We start from the raw sequence: 16,174 nt of genomic DNA, 5'->3' as shown, positions 1-16,174 counted from the left end.
TTAAAAGTTTTTATTACGCTGGAAATTTTTAGGCATCGCTTACAAAAATTTAAAAGATGATGAGAAGATATTATATATATTGGAAGGATATGTATAGATATTATTAGATTAAAATGGTAGATGTGAGAAGAGAGAATTGGTATGAGTTTGAGTTTTGGTATTTAGGAAAATATGAATGGATATGACAAGGGAAGAAACATAGTATTGGGAAGAGCTTTTAACATCTCAGTTTTAAACATAATTGTAATATTAGGAAATAATATATTTAATAATTGTTTTTATTAATTTTGTAATATTTGTTTTTTGAATTATTTATAGTATGATTTTGTGTAATGATATGTTTATAAGATGAAATATATATATATATATATATATATATAAGTTTTTTAAAATTCTTTTCTGTTTTATAATTTTTATTTAATTTCAGCTATTGTAATAATGAAATTGAGAATGTATAACTTAATATAAAATTTGTTTATTCAATTTAACCAATTAATATAACAGGTGAGATATAAAGAAAATAGAATTAAACAAAAAAAGAATTACAATAGTCTATTCTCAACTCTTAATCTTTAATAAATCAAATCAGAAAAATTAATAATTTAAATAAATTGAAAATTATACGAAATTATAAAAACATCTTCAAAAGAAATTCAAACATATAAATACATATCTTCTTACGAAAATTTACAATTTCTTTATCTTTTTCTTCTTTTATTCTAATAAAATTTAAAATAACAAAAAACTAGTTCAAAATTTTGCTCTCAGAAAACCAAATTCTGATATTTTAGTCATTATTAAAGAAAATAAAGATCAGAATTCAATTATCAGAAAATCAAATTCTAAACTAAAATCATATTATCTGTGTAAATCATGGTGTATAGTGCATGTAAGGTAATTTTGAAATGAACGTGTTAAGAAAAAAAAATCCCAATATTGCATAATTGTGTTTGATATTATCTTTATATTCTTTTGTTACTAAATTAAGTCCGAGTTTATTTTAATTGGAGAATGTTGTTTATTTTAAAAAATAAGATTAAATTTGATTATAATATATATGTTTATGTTAAAATATTTTTTTAAAAATTTATGTATCAAATTATTTTATCTAAATATTAAAATTAATTTTATTTTTTAATTTAAATTTAAAAAATATTTATTTTAAATTTGTAATTTTTTAAAATTGTTAAAAATGTAAATATAAATTTGCAATTGTAATGGTTAGTTTTAGTATTTGAAGCAATTAAAAGAATGTATTTTATGTTGTTAACTTATTTATAAATTTAATTTTTCTAAAAAAATTAATTTTCACATAAAATTTATATTAATTAATTAATATTTTTTACATCTTTTAATTTAGTTTATCTTCTTAAATCAATTTTATTAATTAAATAATATTTGTAATAACAGAATTAATTTTGTAATTTATTTATTTTTATTTATAAAATAACTAAATTCAATTATATTTTGAGGAGAGATAACATGTTCAAGAAACTATCTTAGAATTTAATAATTTTTAGTTTATAACTTTTTTAACTTCTTTAATACAATGATTAATTCTTTTTTTCTAAATTAATTGTTATTTAATAATTTTTTTATAGTGTTACTTTCTAAATAAATTTCGTTTGTCCAAATAATATTAAAAAAAAATGTCAGGATGATCTTGAAATATTTAAATCAAGAAGGGAAATTTAAAGGTGTGTTAATTACCATTAAGTATATATGCTGCATGTTATGTTAATGGAGAGAGAAGGCACTGAATGGGAACAAATCTTGCATGTTATTTTATTGGTCCATCTCTGTCTATACTATATATGTATAAAAATTGAGCTCAGCCACTTTATTAATTAATAGTTATAAAGTATTATAAAATTTAATTTGTTAACAATTTTCTTTAAATAATTCATTTATAAATAAACTTAAATTTTTTATATTCATATTATTAATTTTTAACCTTGCATTAAAGTTTTTTTCAAATATGAATAGAAGTCTACAAAGAAAATTATAAATACAAATTGAATGTGTGATTATTGACACTGATATATTTATTATAATATTAATTATTTACATAATGAAACTCAAAGTAAACTAAGCATAAAAATATCCTTTTAGATAAGCCAATGGATTAAATAATATATTACCAAGAAAAAGACAACTATAAAAATAAATAACAAAAAAAAATTAAATGAACACTCAATCTTACACATAAAACAATTATTATTTATGATATTACTATTATTATATCAGAAAAATAAAAGATATAACTTATTTAAGACCACATTGTTATCAAACAAAAACATAAAAGTATCTCTTTAATAAATAAAGTACATCTCCTATTCACAGTTGTTTATTATTATTATTAATATAATTATTATCATTATTATTTTCACTAATATAATTATTATCATTAATATTATTATTATTATTATCATTATCATTGTCATTATTATTATTATTAAAAAAACATGATGACTTGTCTTCACTTTTTTTATAATAATTAAAAATAATAAAATTTTGCTATTATAATTATTCAATAAACTTAAATAACGTTTATAATTTTATTTTAGATAATTTTTATTTTTTAGATAACTTTTTTATTATAAATAGTTATTTTAGTTTTAAAAATTGTTAAATTTTAGAAAAAAGGTAAAGCCGAAAAAAAAAAGTTAAGTTTTTAAAAGTTAATGTCTTATTACATAAAGGATAAACTTAGTAAAATAACTATTTTGGTTTAAAACAGTTGTATTTTTATGACATTTTTTAATTATCAAACATGAAATATTATATAATTAAAAATAATTTTGTGACTGCTTTTAATTGTTAGTATTTTTTTTTTTAAATTTTATCAGCATTTAAATTCTTTTGTTACAAATGGTTTTTGACATATAGAACTCTGACTATTATTTTAATTGCAACAGTTTTTAACCTTACAATTTTGGTATGAATTTTTTAAATATATCTTTTAAAAAAATATTTTGGTATGAATTTTTTTAACAATATTTTAACATAACATATATGTATTTTTTGTACTAATTTTATTTTTATTTGTTATTATGTTGGTTTTAATTTTTTCAATTTTTTTAGAGATGGTAATTTGCTAATACTTTGATCCTTTTATATCATCCACAACATTTAAATGGATATACGACTTCATATTTTTAAAATTTTACAAAAATGTCGTTTATACTACGATTTTATTAAAATCAAAGTCTATTTAATTTTGTACTAACTCTTGTATGACAAACTCTATATATATATATGGCAGAGAGAAATAAGAAGAGAAGGCACATATAGAGAGAAATGGAAACTGAGAATATGACGATTCCATGGTTTGATTTCTGCAAGAGTGGGATGAGATTGAAAGAAGGAAGTGAGGAGTGGAAAGAAATGAGCAAGAAGGTGAGAGAAGCGTGTGAGAATCACGGTTGCTTCATCTTAAAGTGTGATGAGATCATCCCCAAGAGTGTTTCTGAAGAAACGTTTCATCACATGAAAGCTTTGTTTGATTTACCTGATGAAACCAAAGAGCAATACGTAACTTCAAAGCCTTATAGGAACTACAATGGCAAGAACTCTGTCATTCCCCTCTCTGAAAGCTTTGGCATCGATGATACTTTTCTCTTATATAAGGCTCAAGCTTTCGCTAACTTCATGTGGCCACAAGGAAATCTACCTTTCTGGTACTTATAAATTCTTCTCTTATTTCTACTTTATTATTTTGATTTTCTTCTCAATTTGGACTTCTTGCAGTGAGACACTAAAGACCATGAGCTTAAAGATGTTAGAACTATGTTTCCTTGTCTTGAAAATGATAGTGGAAGGTTATGGTCTTCCCCAGCATTACATCTCAGAAAATGGTGAAAACATGATAAGCACGAGCTTTTCTCGATTGATTAAGTACAAAGTTTCTGAAAGCAATAATAATGAATATGAAACTGTTCTTCCATCTCACACCGACGGCAGTGTTTTAACCATTGTATGCCAAAAGGATGTTCCAGGGCTTGAGGTGTTATCCAAAACAGAGAAATGGATTGAAGTGGAGATACCCGATGATGCCGTTGTAGTCATTGTTGGTGATATACTAAAGGCATGGAGCAATGGGAGACTTCATGCAGTCACACACAGAGTGGTGTTGAAAGGAGTGAAAGAGAGATACTCAATTGGACTTTTTGCAAACCCTAATGAAGAGATGAAAGTTGAGGTGCCCGATGAGTTGGTGGATAGCCAAATTCATCCCTTACGTTATCGTCCATTTGCTTTCGGAGAATACTACAAGAGCTATGTTTCAAATCCGAAGGAGGCTCTTCAATTTGCATGTATTTGAAACCCATATTTATGAACAGGAGCAAGAGATTGATATATGTATCTCCTTATATATGTAATTCAGAATAATTAGAGGGACCTTTACATTAATAAAACTTTTCACCTCTCTTATATATATGCTCATTATTTGTTTGTTTTATTGTGGGTGAATAAAAGCAAATAAAAAAATGAAATAAAGAAGAGAAAAATTACACAAGTAATTTTCATACTGATTTGAATTAAAAGATTCTACATCTAGTTGTTAATCTCTTCGGAGTTAACTTTTTCACTAAAATAAGTAACAATTTATAATAGAGAAATAAAAATTAAAATTAGAAATCCCCTCTCTTAATAGATAAGAGAGGAAAGACACTTCCTTTTGACGCACAAAAAGATAAACAACTTGATTATGCTTTATAGGTATACTTCATTAGTTAGACACAGTAAGAAAGAACACTTCATCCTACAAGCACACACAAGCTCCCTTCTCACAAAGAAAGAGTTTCCCTTAAACACACAACACAATACTCTTAGTGAAAAGTTGTTTCTAAGTTATGTTTAAGTTAATTATTTATAGACTCTTGTATTTGAAAATTAGATAAAAAAACTAAGAGTTAGGTTTGCATCTCCTACTTATAATGGATTATTAAAAGTGATATGTTTATTTTAGATATATTTTCAAATAATAATTTCTTACTATGATAATAGATTATATTTAGTGATAATCGATTATCAAATAGACTTTTGTAAAAAATAAAACCTTTTATAAATGTTCTCTTGCTTGGATTCTCCCTTATTCTTAAACTACTAAATTAATTACAATACATAAATTAAGTCTTTAAGGTATTTCTTAAAACCAAACACTTCTTTAATTTTTTAACACTTTTCTATAAAACATCATTATCAAAATCTTTTATTGAAGAAAGAGGTTCACCTTCTTCTTTTTCCTAACATAAAGAACAATAAAAATTAATTTAAGTGAACATGCAATCCTAAAACAATAATTATTATTATTTTCTTACATAATTTTTTTAAGACCACAATGTTATTAAATAATATCATAAAAGTATCTCTTTAATATTAAAATTATATCATTATTATTTTCATTAATATCATTATTATTTTTATTAATATTAGTATTACTTTTATTAATATTGTTATTATTACTGTCATTATGATCATTATTATTGTCATTATGATCATTATTACTGTCATCATTAATAATAAAAAGACAAGTATTATATATGCGTATGTTTACTTTTTTAATAATAACCAAAANTAATAAAATTTTATTATTATAGTTATGAAATATCCTTAATTAACGTTTTTAATTTTATTGTGAGTAATTTTTACTTTTTGGATAATTTTTTTTATTATAAATAGTTATTTTAGTTTTAAAAATAGTTAAGTTTTAGAAAAAAAAAGTCAAACCGAAAATAAAAAGTTATATTTTAAAAGTCAATGTCTTAGAATAAACTTGGTAAAATAATTATTTTGGTTTAAAATGATTATGCTTTTTTGAAGGTTTTAAACTATTATGATGAAACATTACATAAATTTTGTATTGATATCTTCCTCTCTTATCGTTACACTATATTAACTCTGTCACCACCTACATCCCTACATAACATAGAGAAATAGACAGCAAGAAGGAAAAAGAGAGAGAGAGATGGAAATGGCATGTGAGAATGAAGTTATGGTGCTACCATGTTTTGATTTTTGCAAGGGAGGGGTGACACTAGAAGAAGGGAGTGAAGAGTGGAAAGAGATGAGCATGAAAGTGAGAGAAGCATGTGAGAGTTATGGTTGCTTCATCTTGAAGTATGATGAGATTAGTATTAAGGGTGCACGTGAAGTCATATTTAAAAGTATGAAGCCATTGTTTGATGTATCTGAAGAAACAAAGCAGCAGCACATCAGTCCAAAGCCTTTCAATACTTACAAATTCAAAAACTTCGAGAATCTTAACTATGAAAGTTTTGGGGTCGATGATGCTGAGATTGAGAACTTCACCAACCTCATGTGGCCTCAAGGAAATACACCTTTACGGTACTTTATTATTTCATTACTTTAATTGCATTCAATGCATGATTTTTTCAATATTTTCTTTGGTGATCGATGCAGTGAGGCATTGGAGTGTATGAGCTCAAAGATGTCAGAAATAAGCATGTTCGTCTTGAAAATGATCATGGAGGGTTATGGTGTTTCTCAGAATTACATTTCAGCCGTTGAAAGCATCAAGAGTTGTAGTAATATACGTTTCAACAAGTATAAAGCTTCTGCAAACAGCAATGACTACGATCATGTTACAAGGTTCCCTCACACCGACAAAAAAAGCTTGACCTTTTTGTGCGACGATGGAGTCCAAGGTTTGCATGTGTTATCCAAAACAGGCAAATGGAGTGAAATAACGATACCCCAACATGGCTTTGTGGTTTTGGTTGGTGATATACTGAAGGTAAAGAGAAAATTATATTGTTTGATAATAATATTATCATAATGAACTGAATTCTTCTTGTGTTACTGAATGAATAGGCATGGAGCAATGGTAGGCTTCATGCAGCTACGCATCGAGTGGAGGTGAGTGGAGAGAGAGAGAGATACTCGTTTGGAGTTTTTCTAGCACCAAAGGAGGAGGTGATTGTTGAGCCTCATGAGTTATTAGATGACACACTTCATCCTCTTCGTTATCGTCCGTTCAATTATGGAAAGTTTTTGAGTTACTGTGCTTCAAATCTCAAAGACGATGCACTTGAAGTGTTTGCTGGTCTTTGAAAGCTACTGTATGTGTCAATGGAAGCACGAGTGATCGATAACTGAGAATAATTACACCTCTTTTTTCAATAAGATCACTCTTTTTCAATAAGATCTATTCCGATTGCAACACTAAGTTTTAAACTGAGTCACAGAAACTACTTTACCACTCAAATCTACACATTCACGTCGAATCTTGGTTCTTTTACATCAATTTTTGAATCCATGTTCAGAAAATAAGTATATAAAAATAAATAATGCAAGAAAGAAACTAATCCTTCGATTCTAGATAATTTTATGAGTATTTTAATATCACAATTAGGGTTGTAAAAAAAATAGTACGACGAAACGAGTAAACCAAATAAAAATAGGTTAAATTTTTTTTTTTAATTAGTATGTTGTTCACTTTTTTTTTTTGGATACTCAAATATAATAAATATTATATTTAAAATAAGTTTTTTTAAATATAATTAGTATAATTAGTATGCTAATTATAATTATAAAATATAAAATTGTAAAATTATAAATTCTCATATGCAATAAATATGTAATTAACATCATTAAATTAACAAAATTAACAAAAAAGTTAAATAACATATATTCAATTAACACCATATTCTTTTCCAGTTTCACTTTGTTGTGTAAATCTTCTACTTCTATGATTTCTTTCATGTGGGCAAATTAATCTTACTACAAATTATCTTGTTATATTTTTAGATATGTAAAGTTTGTACTTTGATGCCTGTTTGGTATTATCTATTGAATTGTACGATGTATGATAAGGATGAGTTATGTTGATCATGTGTATGGTTAATAGACGTAATTTCATGATTCTCGTGGAGAGATTCCATGGAGGTGCCCTATAGTGTAGGGGTTGATGTAAGGAGCTTAGTCTTGGGAGTATTTCTTGATGTTTCAATAATCATTTCATCTTAGATATAGAAGAGGATTATGTGATGAGGAGTAGGAAGTTGTGTGGTAACTCGAAAGGGAGGGGGGCAACTGTTCCACCACCATAAGTGCATAACCCGCTATAACTCAATACATGTATCCGGATTTGTGAAGTTTAAAATATGTATATATGCTTAGTTTATTATTTGATTTTAAAGTGAAATGTGTTGTATGATGAATTATAAATTGTATTATTTGATTCTTTTACAATATTATCATACCATTTTTTCTTTATCTTTGTCTATCTATGAGTGCTTTTTTTTTTTGCAATGATCATCTTAAATGGTGTGAGCTTAGGGAGAAATCCTTCCACTTAATCCAACATGGAATGTGGGTGAAGCATTGACATAGTTAGATTTTAGTTCTTAGTGTAAGTCTTCAACTTTAAAAATTTCAAGTTTCTCGTCCATTATTATATTTGTAACACTTATTCTAATAGTTTTATACTAGTAAAATGAGATGCTACAATTTTTTAATTAACTCACATTTTGTGTTGAATTGATTCAAGTTAGTCTTTGTAATTAGATTTTTATAAATGGTGTTAACGTCATTTTTGTATATTCAACGTGTCACTTTCGAAAGGGAGGGGGGGCAATTGTTCCACCACCACAAGTGCATGATCCGCCATAACTCAACATCAATACCTATATCCGGATTTGTCAAGTTTAAAATATGTATATATGCTTAGTTTATTGTTTGATTTTAAAGTTAAATGTGTTGTATGTTGAATTATAAATTGTATTATTTGATTCTTTTACAATATTATCATATCATTTTTTCTTTATCTTTGTCTATTTATGAGTGCTTATTTTTTCTTTTGCAATGATCATCTTAAATGGTGTGAGCTTAGGGAAAAATCCTTCCACTTAATCCAACATGGAATCTGGGTGAAACATTGACATAATTAGATTTTAGTTCTTAGTGTAAGCCTTCAACTTTAAAAATTTCAAGTTTCTCGTCCATTATTATATTTGTAACACTTATTTTAATAGTTTTATACAAGTAAAATGAGATGCTACAATTTTTTAATTAACTCACATTTTGTGTTGAATTGATTCAAGTTAGTCTTTGTAATTAGATTTTTATAAATGGCCATAACGTCATTTTTGTATATTCAACATGTCACTTCATAGTATTTTCTTTTACTTTGTTTTTGTATTTTTTAAGTTTTTTTTCATGTCTCATATATGTGTTATTGTCATGTAGCAAAGTCATTATCATATGTCAAAATGGATCACAATCCGCGGACCAACCCGACCCACCATGGGTTCGGGTCGAATTGAGTTTGAAAAAATTATATACTTTTTGTGCGATTCAGATTTCAACCCAACTCATCCAGGTTAAACTCGTGGTGGGTCGGGTTAGTCCACCAACCCATCTACCAAATTTAATTTTATTAAAATTTAATTTTATAAAAAAATATTTTTTTATGTTTTTTACTTGAAAAGATTATTTAAGTTTCTTATTTTCAAAAATAATTAAATACCTCATATTTGGAGTGAAATTTGGGGTGAAAATTGTTTATATTTGAATTATAGAAAGTTAAAAATTGCTTCCTTTTTAACATATTTTTGCTTTTAAAGATTTCTTTAATGAAATTGAAAAATTACTTTGAATAAAAGCAAATAAACAAAGGAAATAAAGGGAGAGAAAAATTACATAGGTGACTTTTATACTGGTTCGAATCAAAAGATTTTGCGTCCAGTTGTTAATCTTTCCGGATTAACCTTTCCACTAAAATAAGTAACAATTTACAATAGAGAAATAAAAATTGAAATTAGAAATCACCTCTCTTAATAAGAGATAAGAGATGAAAGACACTTCTTTTTGACGCACAAAAGGATGAACAACTTGATTATGCTTTGTAGGTATACTCCACGAGTTAGACACACTAAGAAAGAACACTTCATCTTACAAGCACCAATAACACAAGCTCCCTTCTCACAAACAAAGAGTTTCCCTCAAACACACAACACAATACTCTTAGTGAAAAGTTTTTTCTAAATTATGTTTAAGTTAATTATTTATAGATTCTTGTATTTGAAAATTAGGTAAAAAAACTAAGGTTCGCAATTGCCACTGATAATGAATTATTATAAGTGATATGATTATTTTAATCGATTATATTTAGTGATAATGGATTATCAAATAGATTTTTATGAAAAATAAAACCTTTTATGCATGTTTTGTTGCTTGGATTCTACCAGACTCTTAAACTACTAAATTAATTACACAATACACAGATTAAGTTATAAAGGTATTTCTTGAAACCAAACACTTTAATTTTTCAACACTTTTCTATAAAACATTATTATCAAAATCTTTTATTGAAGCAAGATGTTCATTTTCTTCTTTTTCCTAACATAGAACAATAAAAGTTAATTTAAGTGAACATGCAATCCTAAAACAAAATTATTATTATTTTCTTACATAATTTTTTTAAGACCACGATGTTATTAAATAAAATCATAAAAGTATCTCTTTATTATTAAAATTATATCATTACTATTTTCATTAATATCATTATTATTTTTATTAATATTTGTATTACTTTTATTAATATTGTTATTATTACTGTCATTATGATCATTATTATTGTCATTANTAATAAAATTTTATTATTATAGTTATGAAATATCCTTAATTAACGTTTTTAATTTTATTGTGAGTAATTTTTACTTTTTAGATAATTTTTTTTATTATAAATAGTTATTTTAGTTTTAAAAATAGTTAAGTTTTAGGAAAAAAAAAGTCAAACCGAAAAAAAAAAGTTATATTTTAAAAGTCAATGTCTTAGAATAAACTTGGTAAAATAATTATTTTGGTTTAAAATGATTATGCTTTTTGAAGGTTTTAAATTGTTATGATGAAACATTACATAAATAAAAGTAATTTTGTATTGTTTGAAATTTTATTTTTATTTTTTAACAATTTTAGAAGCATTTAAATTTTTTTGTTACAAATGGTTTTTAACCTATATAATTTTGAAGATTATTTTAATTATTAGAAATTTTATATGTAAACAAACACAATATGTTTTTTTAGTGACGATATAGGTGGCTAATGTATACTTTGAGTCGTTGATATTCTTGTATGACAAACTCTATATATATGGCAGACAGAACTGGGTGTAAGAAGATAAACCAAAGATAGAGTGAAATGGAAAGTGAGAATATGGCGATTCCATGCTTTGATTTCTGCAAGGATGGGATGAGATTGGAAGAAGGAAGTGAGGATTGGAAAGAAATGAGCAAGAAGGTGAAAGAAGCTTGTGAGAATCATGGTTGCTTCATCTTAAAGTGTGATGAGATCCTCCCCAAGAGTGCTTGTGAAGAAATGTTTCATCACATGAAAACTTTGTTTGATTTGCCTGAAGAAACGAAACAGAAATACGTAACTCCAAGGCCTTATAGGAACTACATTGGCAAGAACTCTTTCATTCCCCTCACTGAAAGCTTTGGCATCGATGATACTCCTCTCTCAGATAAGGCTGAAGCCTTCACCAACCTCATGTGGCCACAAGGAAACCTGCCTTTCTGGTTCTTATAAAACTTCCTCTCTTATTCCTTGAATTTGATTAAATTAGTTAAAACCATTTAAGCGTCCCTACTATCGTAAGGTATTTTTAATTTGGTTCCCTTCTTTTAAACCTTTCCAATTGAGTTCTCATAAGTGTTAATTTGAAACAAATTAGCCCATGCCGTTAAAAATTGTTAAGGGTGTTAAAATTGTGCAGAGATGAGTAGATGACGTGGTTAAAATTCTCCTTTTAAAGTGTTAAAATTATGCAGAGGTGTTAAAATTGTGCAGAGGAGAATGGGAAAAATTTTAACACATCTGCACAATTTTAACACCTCTGTACAATTTTAACACCTTAAAAGAATTTTAACCACGTCATATACCCACCTCTGCACAATTTTAACACCTTTAACGATTTTTAACGTCAGGGATTAATTTGTTTGAAATTAGTATTTATAAGGACTCAATTGGGAAGGTTTAGAAAAAAGGGACCAAATTAGAAATACCTTACGAAAATAGGAACGCGTAAATGGTTTTAACCAAATTTCAATTATGGTATACTGTAATTATATTTACCTTTTGAACTTGCAGTGAGACACTAAAGACTGTGAGCTTAAAGATGGTAGAACTATGTTTCCTTGTCTTGAAAATGATAGTGGAAGGTTATGGTCTTCCCCAACGTTACTTTTCAGATGCTGAAAACATGAAAAGCTCGAGCTTTACACGATTGGGGAAGTACAAAGTTTCTGAAAGCAATAATGAATATGAAACTGTTCTTCCAGCTCACACCGACAGCAGTACTTTAACCATTTTATGCCAAAAAGATGTTCAAGGACTTGAGGTGTTAACAAAAACAGACAAATGGATTGAAATGGAGATACCCCGTGATGGCTTTGTAGTCATTATTGGTGATGTACTAAAGGTATATATGCATATAAGTAGAGAGAATTGAAACTCTTTGACCATATATAGATGCATTGAATGATTATAATGAAGTTGCATGAATGAACAGGCATGGAGCAATGGGAGACTTCATCCAGTCACACACAGAGTGGTGTTGAAAGGAGTGAAAGAGAGATATACGTTTGGACTTTTTGCAAACGCAAAGGAAGAGATAAAAATTGAAGTGCCTGATGAGTTGGTGGATAACCAAATTCATCCCTTACGTTATCGTCCATTCACTTATGGAGAATACTTCAACAGCTATGTTTCAAATCCCATGGAGGCTCTTCAGTTTGCATGTATTTGAAAGCGATATTTATGAACAGGAGCAAGAGATTGCTACATATATCTATCTCGTTATATATGTAATTCGGAATAATTAGAGGGACTTTTGCATTAATAAAACTTTTCAGATCTATTATATATGCACATTATTTGTTTGTTTTTACTGTGGGGTGGCTTGAACTGTACACCAATTATTGGAATACTAAGAATAACATGACACGTATTATTGACATACTTAACAAAAGTAAAATGGTTTTAAAAGAATAAATTTTTATAATTTTTTTAAAAATAAAAAAAAAATAATGTTAAATGAATGAAAAAAAATTACGTGTGCAATATTTTTCTTATTTGAATCTTATCCATACACAAAATGAGAATCAATAGCTGTGTTGTGTAACACCAGATTTGAAGCAATATGCTTGGCAACATGATTCTCACAAAATAATGTAATTGGTTGTGTTTCTGTATAACATTCAAATCTTTCAAGAACAGTGAAGCCATAAAAATGAAAGAAATTGACTTTGTTAAAGAATTTTCGAGCAAACTTTTTATTTAAGATAGTTGCATAAATAAGATATAATTATGATTTCTTTCTTCCTATTTGACAATAAATAAAATAAAATGTATATGTTTTTAACCTTTAATACACTAATACATTTTCTTTGTAATAACTTAATTTTTTGTAAAAACTTATTTGATTAATACATAAAAGCGTGAATATGAATACACTTATTTCCTAATGGCATAAAGATATAATAAAAATTTCATACGAGTAAGTATACTTAGAGATAAAGATTAATGTTTACTTTTAAAAATAGTAATAAATTATAAAATCCAAATTATTCTTCTAGAAAACAATTAATCTTTTGTAATTTTGTTATACATAATTACGTATCTAATTTAGATAATGTTTTTATATATATACACCTATCTCCTATTTTTCTCTTTTACAATTCCTACTTATTTTCTCCCTTGTGAAATGAGAAGAAAATCTAAGTAGTATTGTCGCAACCAGAAAAATCGCGACGGGACAACGACGATCCAAAAAAGAAACAATTTTAGAAAAAGAGATTTTGGAGTCGCCACCATAGTTTATTCTGGAAAACTACGGAAAAACCATAAAATGATAAAACACGGTCCACGAAAACCAAAGATTGTGTTCGGGAGTCTTTTACGTGTAGGGAAGGTATTAGCACCCTACAACGCCTGCCCGAAGGCAGTACCTTTAATCAAATGCACGAATTTGATGTGGTTTGCAAAATGTTTAATTTCCCCTAAAATAAAACCCTAAAGAAAACAAAATATTNTTTTTGTGTTTTTTGTGCCCGACAAGGATTGACCTTGCTCGTACGTATTCTCAGTTGGACTGAGAAATCAGGGTTACGTAGTTCTTTCAGAAAATTTGTTTGTTGAAGATGTTTTTAGTTTTTGAAGATTTTATATTTTTTGGTATTTTTATATAAAAGAAGAAGAAAAGGTTTTCTAGCACAAGGACGATGCGTGCGATCACACATGCGCCAGAACCCTTAAAATAATATTTTTTATTGATTGATTTTTTTTAAAGGAGAAGGAAAAGATCTTCAGCACAAGGCCTACGCGAGCGGTCGCACGTGTGCTTAAATCTTTCCAAAATATTTTTATTTGATTTTTTATTTTGGTAAAAGAAAAGGAAAAGGTTTTCAGCACAAGGCCTACGCGAGCGGTCGCACGTGTGCTTAAACCTTTTCAAAATATTTTTTATTTGATTTTTAATTTTTGTAAAAGAAAGGGAAAAGGTTTTCAGCACAAGACCTACGCGAGCGGTCGCGTGTGTGCTTAAACCTTTTCAAAATATTTTTATTTTGTTTTTAATTTTTTGTAAAAGAAAAGGAAAAGGTTTTCAGCACAAGGCCTACGCGAGCGGTCGCACGTGTGCTTAAACCTTTTCAAAATATTTTTAATTGATTTTTAATTTTTGTAAGAGAAAAGGAAAAGATTTTCAGCACAAGGCCTACGCGAGCGGTCGTACATGTGCTTGAATCTTTTCAAAATATTTTTAATTGATTTTTAATTTTTTATGATTTTTATATTTTTATTTATATATTTTTTTTATTAACAAATGAGTATAACAAACAAATAATAATAAAACAAATGTCAAACAAAACTAATAATAAAAGCAAAGACAATAAAAATAAAACAGTCCAACAAGCCCAATAAGAGTGAGGTGCAGAAATTAAAAAAACAGGGGTGCACAATAAGTTTGAGACTGCCAGGGGTATAATTATTAAATTGGTGGTGCAGCGCGAAATAACCTGTCCAGGCCCAAAGACAGGGGTGCAGCTGTAAAGTTGGGGGGTGCCACTGGATATTCGCTGGTCAGGCTTAAGGCCTCTTTGTTTGCAGAAAGAAGTGGAGGTGCGAACAGAGTTGTGTGTGGTGACAGGAGGAGAGGGCGCGCCCAATAGCCAGGCCCAAAGCCCTTTTTCTTCCTTTGTTTGCAGGGGGTGCGAATTGGAGTGCCAGTGGTGGCGGGAAGAGAAAGGCTCAATAGCCAGGCCCGAATCCTTTTGTATGCAGATAGGGAATGGGGTGTGAATAGGATTGCAGGTGATGGCAAAAAGAACGCAGCCCAATAGCCAGGCCCAAATCTTCTTAACCCTAACAGAAACTAGGGGTTCCCAAATTTACTCTCATTTTTGCAATCAGCCACAGACCCAAGACCCAAGCCTTCTTCTCTTCTGGACGAATGAAACCAGAGACAATGCCCCTCCGCGGCTCACGGCCACGACTCAGCTGCCACCCAACCGGCCACTGCAGTCCACCGTTCACGACGTCGCCAGCCACGGCAGCAGGTCCAAAGACCCTCTTCTCCCACGGCGTCGAGACTGACGTAGCTAGCAGAGCCAAGACGACGCCGCCGCTTCTCACCCCAGGTTGCGAGGTCGTTCGCCGTCAGAACCGCTGGCGACAACGCCGGTCACCACCTCCGTACCAAACGCCGCGAGCCGCCGTCCAAGGCGTCGTCTAGTAGTGTCGATCACCGTCACGACTGCTGCCGGCCACTGCACCAATCCTCCTCTTCTCTCGCTACCAGGATCGCCGGCGACGACGCCGGTCACTTCCAAGGCCTCTCCTCACACCGTAGCCACAGTCGAACTTATCGCGGGCTAGGGCAGCGCCAGTGATGTTGTTCGTCACTGGCTTCTTCTCTGTTGGAGCGTTTGGGGCCTCCTCCTTTCCCTTTGCTCTGCCACCGTCCACGCTGCTTCCAGAGGTTCTGTCAACGCCTCTGTTGGTGTCCCTAGTCGCCACCCATGGTCACCACCCAGTTTGCAACTGGAAACAACACTAGGAGCCATTGCTGATAAAGCTGCTGAGTCTATTGCTTCATTTCCCTTTTGAAACTTTTCCTATCACTGTTCTTCATTGAATTTTGTATGAT

At 29.1% G+C, this 16,174-nt stretch overlaps 3 protein-coding genes across 3 annotated transcripts; all 3 read left to right on the top strand.

The window, feature by feature from the left end:
• The first annotated feature begins 3,315 nt into the window (after nucleotides 1-3,315).
• Nucleotides 3,316-4,419, top strand: LOC106760401 (probable 2-oxoglutarate-dependent dioxygenase AOP1). Its single transcript, XM_014643836.2, has 2 exons — nucleotides 3,316-3,680; nucleotides 3,751-4,419. The coding sequence occupies exons 1-2, from the start codon at nucleotides 3,316-3,318 to the stop codon at nucleotides 4,322-4,324; spliced, it is 939 nt and encodes a 312-aa protein (XP_014499322.1). The 3' UTR covers nucleotides 4,325-4,419.
• A 1,535-nt stretch (nucleotides 4,420-5,954) lies between these two features.
• On the top strand, nucleotides 5,955-7,077 carry LOC106760400 (2-oxoglutarate-dependent dioxygenase AOP2-like). Its single transcript, XM_014643835.2, has 3 exons — nucleotides 5,955-6,351; nucleotides 6,427-6,760; nucleotides 6,838-7,077. Exons 1-3 carry the CDS (start codon nucleotides 5,972-5,974, stop codon nucleotides 7,075-7,077), a joined length of 954 nt encoding a protein of 317 aa, XP_014499321.2. The 5' UTR covers nucleotides 5,955-5,971.
• A 4,060-nt stretch (nucleotides 7,078-11,137) lies between these two features.
• LOC106760399 (probable inactive 2-oxoglutarate-dependent dioxygenase AOP2) lies at nucleotides 11,138-12,851 on the top strand. Its single transcript, XM_022780296.1, has 3 exons — nucleotides 11,138-11,546; nucleotides 12,118-12,448; nucleotides 12,539-12,851. The coding sequence occupies exons 1-3, from the start codon at nucleotides 11,167-11,169 to the stop codon at nucleotides 12,773-12,775; spliced, it is 948 nt and encodes a 315-aa protein (XP_022636017.1). The 5' UTR covers nucleotides 11,138-11,166; the 3' UTR covers nucleotides 12,776-12,851.
• Nucleotides 12,852-16,174: the final 3,323 nt, after the last annotated feature.

This window comes from Vigna radiata, chromosome 5 (genome assembly GCF_000741045.1).
Source record: "Vigna radiata var. radiata cultivar VC1973A chromosome 5, Vradiata_ver6, whole genome shotgun sequence".
In the NCBI taxonomy this organism is placed as follows: Eukaryota; Viridiplantae; Streptophyta; class Magnoliopsida; order Fabales; family Fabaceae; genus Vigna; species Vigna radiata.
Note: the sequence above shows the minus strand (reverse complement) of the source record. Positions and strands in the feature narration are given on the sequence as shown.

Coding starts and splice junctions, on each gene's coding strand:
- LOC106760401 (XM_014643836.2), top strand. CDS start 3,316: ATGACGATTCCATGGTTTGATTTCTGCAAGAGTGGGATGAGATTGAAA. Junction 3,681..3,750: donor CAAGGAAATCTACCTTTCTG/GTACTTATAAAT, acceptor GACTTCTTGCAG/TGAGACACTAAAGACCATGA.
- LOC106760399 (XM_022780296.1), top strand. CDS start 11,167: ATGGAAAGTGAGAATATGGCGATTCCATGCTTTGATTTCTGCAAGGAT. Junction 11,547..12,117: donor CAAGGAAACCTGCCTTTCTG/GTTCTTATAAAA, acceptor TTGAACTTGCAG/TGAGACACTAAAGACTGTGA. Junction 12,449..12,538: donor TTATTGGTGATGTACTAAAG/GTATATATGCAT, acceptor ATGAATGAACAG/GCATGGAGCAATGGGAGACT.
- LOC106760400 (XM_014643835.2), top strand. CDS start 5,972: ATGGAAATGGCATGTGAGAATGAAGTTATGGTGCTACCATGTTTTGAT. Junction 6,352..6,426: donor CAAGGAAATACACCTTTACG/GTACTTTATTAT, acceptor TGATCGATGCAG/TGAGGCATTGGAGTGTATGA. Junction 6,761..6,837: donor TGGTTGGTGATATACTGAAG/GTAAAGAGAAAA, acceptor CTGAATGAATAG/GCATGGAGCAATGGTAGGCT.